Source organism: Rutidosis leptorrhynchoides, chromosome 4, assembly GCF_046630445.1.
Source record: "Rutidosis leptorrhynchoides isolate AG116_Rl617_1_P2 chromosome 4, CSIRO_AGI_Rlap_v1, whole genome shotgun sequence".
NCBI lineage: Eukaryota > Viridiplantae > Streptophyta > Magnoliopsida > Asterales > Asteraceae > Rutidosis > Rutidosis leptorrhynchoides.
Genome location: NC_092336.1, coordinates 68,214,850 through 68,223,097, shown reverse-complemented (window position 1 = coordinate 68,223,097; position 8,248 = coordinate 68,214,850). Strand labels below are relative to the sequence as shown.

At 34.0% G+C, this 8,248-nt stretch overlaps 1 protein-coding gene across 1 annotated transcript; it reads right to left on the bottom strand.

The window, feature by feature from the left end:
- Positions 1–721: 721 nt before the first annotated feature.
- LOC139843240 (ethylene-responsive transcription factor 1A-like) lies at positions 722–1,621 on the bottom strand. The gene has a single exon (XM_071833308.1). It carries the CDS (start codon positions 1,568–1,570, stop codon positions 899–901), a length of 672 nt encoding a protein of 223 aa, XP_071689409.1. The 5' UTR covers positions 1,571–1,621; the 3' UTR covers positions 722–898.
- Positions 1,622–8,248: the final 6,627 nt, after the last annotated feature.

The window sequence follows — 8,248 nt, the reverse complement described above, 5'->3', positions numbered from 1 at the left end:
TGGGGTGTCTTTGAGACCTATTCCAACGAACTCAGCAAGATGAGTTGGGCAAGTTTAGCCGATCTCAGATCTAGCAGGAGGAATAAAATATGATTTTGAATTGATGAGCCACTGATGCCATTCCAATATTATCTTTTTATGATGTTTAAAAATCCATGAAAAACATTGGTTTTGTATCTCGTTTAGAATTGTGGGAATGGACCATGATTTTCTTTGGAACAATTTGGGATTCATGTGTTTCCGAATGATGTAACCACAACCTTAAGCTTGTCAAATGCATTTGCATGTTGGAGAGTCAATGTAATTAGGTTCGATCACGAAAGCTTCTTCGATGTTGGAGATTTGTTGGTTTTCGAGCTTCCACCATTTGAGAATCTATTTCCAGACATTAGAGACATGAGTGCATTGTACCAGGATATGCTCGACAGTTTCGGTGTTTGATTAACATAATGAACAGAGTAATGTGTCAAAGATCAATGCCGCGTTTCTCAATCAATCAAAATTTTAGATATTTTTCTATGTATCATACTTCACTTTTTTAAACTTTTTGCTTATGCTTATACAAGCTGTGTTAACCTTTGAAACTAAGTACAGTGCAAAATTCCTGTGCTAAATATAATAAAAAAATAAAAATAAAAAATTAAACAATTTTTATAATTGTTCGTTAACATTTATAAGTATATAGTACATGACATCTTAATGACAGTTATTTAAATGCACGAAGTAAAGAATATTTAAAGCACTTTAACAAACAATCTAAAATTATCGTTAAAAGTTCATAAAATAAATCAAAGAAAGTAAATTGTATTTTTATTTTTAAAAAATAAATAATACAATAAATTTGTCAATGATCCACACAAAACATCCATTAATTACACAGAATGTGTGGCTGTATCTATCAATTACAATGCTCCACCTTCATTCTCTTTTTAGGTGATCGCTCTTCCGACAAACTCGCCGGCGACGTTGACCTTCGTTTTGACTTAACCCTCACTGGCTCCGGCTCACCAGAATTAATCCTCAACGGAAAATTCAATAAAGCACGTGCACCACGCATGCGATACGCCGCCAAATCATAAGCCACCGCCGCATCTTCCGCCGTCTCAAACGTCCCTAACCACACACGTGCACCATTCTTCGCCGGATCTCTAATCTCCGCCGCAAACTTACCCCACGGCCGCCGCCTTACACCCCTATAATGTTTACCCTTTTCCTGCGTTACCCCATTCACTCCCACAATCTCCGGCATCAAACCCGGTTGATAACTCAAAATTTCCGGTGACCCCATTTGTATCTCCGGCTCCGGTTTTACAAGTGTCACCGTCTCCGGCATAAATTCCGGCGGAAAATCGAATTCCAAAGCCTCGTTTAGAAACCGAGCAATTAACATATCCTCGGAATCATCTTGTTTTAGTGGTAATTCGCCCCACGTGTCCGAAAAACACGGGTATAAAGTGTTGGTACGGCAAGACATGTCGCCGAAATTAGTGGTTGAATCATCGTCTAATAAGTAACGATTAATATTTTGGAAAAGGGAAAAATCAGATTCGAAACTGTTATTTTTCATCATTGTTTAGTAACGAAAATGTGTTGTGAGTATTTGTTTAGAATTTGAGGAAAATATCAGACGTTTTCAGTTGAAGAATAAAATGAAGATATAAATAGGTGTGTGAAGTGGGGAAGGTGCGTGCATCTGGTACGGATGATGATTTACAAAGTTAAAAGAATTGAAAATGGATGTTTCTTGGAAGCTTAATAATGATAGTGGGATTTTAGGCACGTGAAGTTATGTTGCAACTTGTATATTGTACTCCGTATATGTATAATCTTGGAAAGCACGGCTGACGTCATTGCTTTTTGTCTTTTTGGATAATGGATTAGGATTATGCAAGATTTACGTTTGGTGGTTGCAATTAAAATATATATTTTTGACAATTCATATTTTAACATTGTAAGACTTTTGTGGTGTTTGTAATGAATTTTCTTTTTTGAATGGAATGATATTATTATTTTTTGAATGTTTGTATATGTATTATTTAGTCAAATACATGTTTCGTGCGTTTGATGGCATAAATTGATGATTGTATTTTGAGTCCATATAAATCGTTCAGAGAAAATTCGATGATTCAGTAATGCCTAGAGTGACTCCGATATTGTATAATAGACATATATCGTTTAGAGTGTGTTAATAATATTCTTTCGAGTGTTGAGAGTTAAACAACGTCTATATTTGTAATATTTCTTAAAGATATGTAAAGAGATTTAAGCAACATAAATGTATCGGGAACATATTAGGGGCATGTTTGGTTGAAAGCTTTTTTAAACTTTTAACTTTAGTTTTATTGAAAAAACTCGTATTTAATAAAAATCTTCGTTTGTTTAACTAGTTTAAAGTTTTTAGACGAATGGAAAAAACTAAAGGTTAATAAAAGTAGCGTTTGGAAAAAAGCTCATAGATTTTACCATTTTACACTTTATTTTAACAGTTTAAGCTATTTTGTCAAACATCTAAATACATATATGTAACATCCATGATATTTAAAGGGGCAAAGTGTAATGTTATTAAAGATTAGGGACTAAAAGTGTAAAATTCCCAAACTTAAAATACAAAGTTAGAGAATTTAAATTATATCTTACACTTAAACAAAAATTAAAAGAGAGAAATTGAGAGAAAGGGAAGTAGGTGACGAGCAGAAGCAACCAAGGAGGTTTTGAGTTTTTAATTTTCTTCAAAATTGAAGCTAGAAGTTGGTGATTTTGCGCAATTAGAAGTAAGATAAGTTGAGAGTGTGAAAACTTGTGAAGAAATCATCTTCTCTTCATCATCTTCAAGTTGTAGATAAGAACCCTAGTATTTGAAATGTCCCGTTCTTATTGATTAAAAACGTTCCATATTAATTGATTTCGTTGCGAGGTTTTGACCTCTATATGAGACATTTTTCAAAGACTGCATTCATTTTAAAACAAACCATAACATGTATTTCATCAATAAAGGTTTAAAAAACTTTACGTAGATTATCAAATAATGATAATCTAAAATATCCTGTTTACACACGACTATTACATAATGGTTTACAATACAAATATGTTACAACGAAATAAGTTTCTTGAATGCAGTTTTTACACAATATCATACAAGCATGGACTCCAAATCTTGTCCTTATTTTAGTATGCAACAGCGGAAGCTCTTAGTATTCACCTGAGAATAAACATGCTTTAAACGTCAACAAAAATGTTGGTGAGTTATAGGTTTAACCTATATATATCAAATCGTAACAATAGACCACAAGATTTCATATTTCAATATACATCCCATACATAGAGATAAAAATCATTCATATGATGAACACCTGGTAACCGACATTAACAAGATGCATATATAAGAATATCCCCATCATTCCGGGATCCTCCTTCGGACATGATATAAATTTCGAAGTACTAAAGCATCCGGTACTTTGGATGGGGTTTGTTAGGCTCAATAGATCTATCTTTAGGATTCGCGTCAATTAGGGTGTCTGTTCCCTAATTCTTAGATTACCAGACTTAATAAAAAGGGGCATATTCGATTTCGATAATTCAACCATAGAATGTAGTTTCACGTACTTGTGTTTATTTTGTAAATCATTTATAAAACCTGCATGTATTCTCATCCCAAAAATATTAGATTTTAAAAGTGGGACTATAACTCACTTTCACAGATTTTTACTTCGTCGGAAAGTAAGACTTGGCCACTGGTCGATTCACGAACCTATAACAAATATGTACATATATATCAAAGTATATTCAAAATATATTTACAACACTTTTAATACATTTTGATGTTTTAAGTTTATTAAGTCAGCTGTCCTCGTTAGTAACCTACAACTAGTTGTCCAATGTTAGATGTACAGAAAAAAATTGATATATATTATCTTGAATCAATCCACGACCCAGTGTATACACGTCTCAGGCTAGATCACAACTCAAAGTATATATATTTTTGGAATCAACCTCAACCCTGTATAGCTAACTCCCACATTACTGCATATAGAGTGTCTATGGTTGTTCCAAATAATATATACACATGGGTCGATATGATATGTCAAAACATTTGCATACGTGTCTATGGTATCCCAAGATTACATAATATATTAGAATACATGTATAATACAATATAAGTTAGCTAGGATATGATTAATATAGATTTGTTACCAATTTTCACGTTGCTACAACAAGAAAAATTATCCAATCTTGTTTTACCCATAACTTCTTCATTTTAAATCCGTTTTGAGTGAGTCAAATTGCTATGGTTTCATATTGAACTCTATTTTATGAATCTAAATATAAAAATTATAGGTTTATAGTCAGAAATATAAGTTACAAGTCATTTTTGTAAAGGTAGTCATTTCAGTCGAAAGAACGACGTCTAGATGACCATTTTAGGAAACATACTTCCACTTCGAGTTTAACCATGATTTTTGGATATAGTTTCATGTTCATAAGAAAAATCATTTTTCCAGAAGAACAACTTTTATATCAAAGTTTATCATAGTTTTTAATTAACTAACCCAAAACAGCCCGCGGTGTTACTACGACGGCGTATGTCCGGTTTTACAGTGTTCTTCGTGTTTCCAGGTTTTAAATCATTAAGTTAGCATATCATATAGATATAGAACATGTGTTTAGTTGATTTTAAAAGTCAAGTTAGAAGGATTAACTTTTGTTTGCGAACAAGTTTAGAATTAACTAAACTATGTTCTAGTGATTACAAGTTTAAACCTTCGAATAAGATAGCTTTATATGTATAAATCGAATGATGTTATGAACATCATTACTACCTCAAGTTTTTTGGATAAAGCTACTGGAAATGAGAAAAATGGATCTAGGTTCAAAGGATCATTGGATGGCTTGAAAGTTCTTGAAGCAGAATCATGACACGAAAACAGTTCAAGTAAGATTTTCACTCGAAATAAGATTGTTATAGTTATAGAAATTGAATCAAAGTTTGAATATGAGTATTACCTTGTATTAGAAAGATATCTTACTGTAAATAAGAAAGATTTCTTGAGGTTGGATGATCACTCTACAAGATTGGAAGTAAGCTAGCAAACTTGGAAGTATTCTTGATTTTATGAAACTAGAACTTGTAGAATTTATGAAGAACACTTAGAACTTGAAGATAGAACTTGAGAGAGATCAATTAGATGAAGAAAATTGAAGAATGCAAGTGTTTGTAGGTTTTTTTGGTCGTTGGTGTATGGATTAGATATAAAGGATATGTAATTTTGTTTTCATGTAAATAAGTCATGAATGATTACTCATATTTTTGTAATTTTATGAGATATTTCATGCTAGTTGCCAAATGATGGTTCCCACATGTATTAGGTGACTCACATGGGCTGCTAAGAGCTGATCATTGGAGTGTATATACCAATAGTACATACATCTAAAAGCTGTGTATTGTACGAGTACGAATACGGGTGCATACGAGTAGAATTGTTGATGAAACCGAACGAGGATGTAATTGTAAGCATTTTTGTTAAGTACAAGTATTTTGATAAGTGTCTTGAAGTCTTTCAAAAGTGTATGAACACATATTAAAACACTACATGTATATACATTTTAACTGAGTCGTTAAGTCATCGTTAGTCGTTACTTGTAAGTGTTGATTTGAAACCTTTAAGTTAACGATCTTGATAAATGTTGTTAACCCAATATTTATTATATCAAATGAGATGTTAAATTATTACATTATCATGATATCATTATGTATTAATATATCTTAATATGATATATATATACATTAAATGTCGTTACAACGATAATCGTTACATATATGTCTCGTTTCAAAATCATTAAGTTAGTAGTCTTGTTTTTACATATGTAGTTCATTGTTAATATACTTAATGATATGTTTACTTATCATAATATCATGTTAACTATATATATATCCATATATATGTCATCATATAGTTTTTACAAGTTTTAACGTTCGTGAATCGCAGGTCAACTTGGGTGGTCAATTGTCTATATGAAACCTATTTCAATTAATCAAGTCTTAACAAGTTTGATTGCTTAACATGTTGAAAACATTTAATCATGTAAATATAAATCTCAATTAATATATATAAACATGGAAAAGTTCGGGTCACTACAGTACCTACCCGTTAAATAAATTTCGTCCCGAAATTTTAAGCTGTTGAAGGTGTTGACGAATCTTCTGGAAATAGATGCGGGTATTTCTTTTTCATCTGATCTTCACGCTCCCAGGTAAACTCGGGTCCTCTACGAGCATTCCATCGAACCTTAACAATCGGTATCTTGTTTTGCTTAAGTCTCTTAACCTCACGATCAATTATTTCGACGGGTTCTTCAATGAACTGAAGTTTTTCATTGATTTGGATTTCGTCCAACGGAATAGTGAGATCTTCTTTAGCAAAACATTTCTTCAAATTCGAGACGTGGAAAGTGTTATGTACATTCGCAAGTTGTTGAGGTAACTCAAGTCGGTAAGCTACTGGTCCGACACGATCTATAATCTTGAATGGTCCAATGTACCTTGGATTTAGTTTCCCCCGTTTACCAAATCGAACAACGCCTTTCCAAGGTGAAACCTTAAGCATGGCCATTTCTCCAATTTCAAACTCTATATCTTTTCTTTTACTATCCGCGTAGCTCTTTTGTCGACTCTGGGCGGTTTTCAATCGTTGTTGAATTTGGATGATCTTCTCGGTAGTTTCTTGTATTATCTCCGGACTCGTAATCTGTCTATCCCCCACTTCATTCCAAAAAATCGAAGACCTGCACTTTCTACCATAAAGTGCTTCAAACGGCGCCATCTCAATGCTTGAATGGTAGCTGTTGTAGTAGGAAAATTCTGCTAACGGTAGATGTCGATCCCAACTATTTTCGAAATCAATAACACATGCTCGTAGCATGTCTTCAAGCGTTTGTATTGTCCTTTTGCTCTGCCCGTCAGTTTGTGGATGATAGGTAGTACTCATGTCTAGACGAGTTCCTAATGCTTGCTGTAATGTCTGCCAGAATCTTGAAATAAATCTGCCATCCCTATCAGAGATAATAGAGATTGGTATTCCATGTCTGGAGACAACTTCCTTCAAATACAGTCGTGCTAACTTCTCCATCTTGTCATCTTCTCTTATTGGCAGGAAGTGTGCTGATTTGGTGAGACGATCAACTATTACCCAAATAGTATCAAAACCACTTGCAGTCCTTGGCAATTTAGTGATGAAATCCATGGTAATATTTTCCCATTTCCATTCCGGGATTTTGGGTTGTTGAAGTAGACCTGATGGTTTCTGATGCTCAGCTTTGACCTTAGAACACGTCAAACATTCTCCTATGTATTTAGCAACATCGGCTTTCATACCCGGCCACCAATAATGTTTCTTGAGATCCTTGTACATCTTCCCCGTTCCAGGATGTATTGAGTATCTGGTTTTATGAGCTTCTCTAAGTACCATTTCTCTCATATCTCCAAATTTTGGTACCCAAATCCTTTCAGCCCTATACCGGGTTTCATCTTCTCGAATATTAAGATGCTTCTCCGATCCTTTGGGTATTTCATCCTTTAAATTTCCCTCTTTTAAAACTCCTTGTTGCGCCTCCTTTATTTGAGTAGTAAGGTTATTGTGAATCATTATATTCATAGATTTTACTCGAATGGGTTCTCTGTCCTTCCTGCTCAAGGCGTCGGCTACCACATTTGCCTTCCCCGGGTGGTAACGAATCTCAAAGTCGTAATCATTCAACAATTCAATCCACCTACGCTGCCTCATATTTAGTTGTTTCTGATTAAATATGTGTTGAAGACTTTTGTGGTCGGTATATATAATACTTTTGACCCCATATAAGTAGTGCCTCCAAGTCTTTAATTCAAAAACAACCGCGCCTAATTCCAAATCATGCGTCGTATAATTTTGTTCGTGAATCTTCAACTGTCTAGACGCATAAGCAATCACCTTCATTCGTTGCATTAATACACAACCGAGACCTTGCTTTGATGCGTCACAATAAATCACAAAATCATCATTCCCTTCAGGCAATGACAATATAGGTGCCGTAGTTAGCTTTTTCTTCAATAACTGAAACGCTTTCTCTTGTTCATCCTTCCATTCAAATTTCTTCCCTTTATGCGTTAATGCAGTCAAGGGTTTTTCTATTCTGGAAAGGTCTTGGATGAACCTTCTGTAGTAACCAGCTAGTCCTAAAAACTGGCGTATGTGTTTCGGAGTTTTCGGGGTTTCCC

Bases quoted from the DNA above. Each gene is read 5' to 3' on its own strand.
- LOC139843240 (XM_071833308.1), bottom strand. From the start codon at position 1,570: ATGATGAAAAATAACAGTTTCGAATCTGATTTTTCCCTTTTCCAAAAT.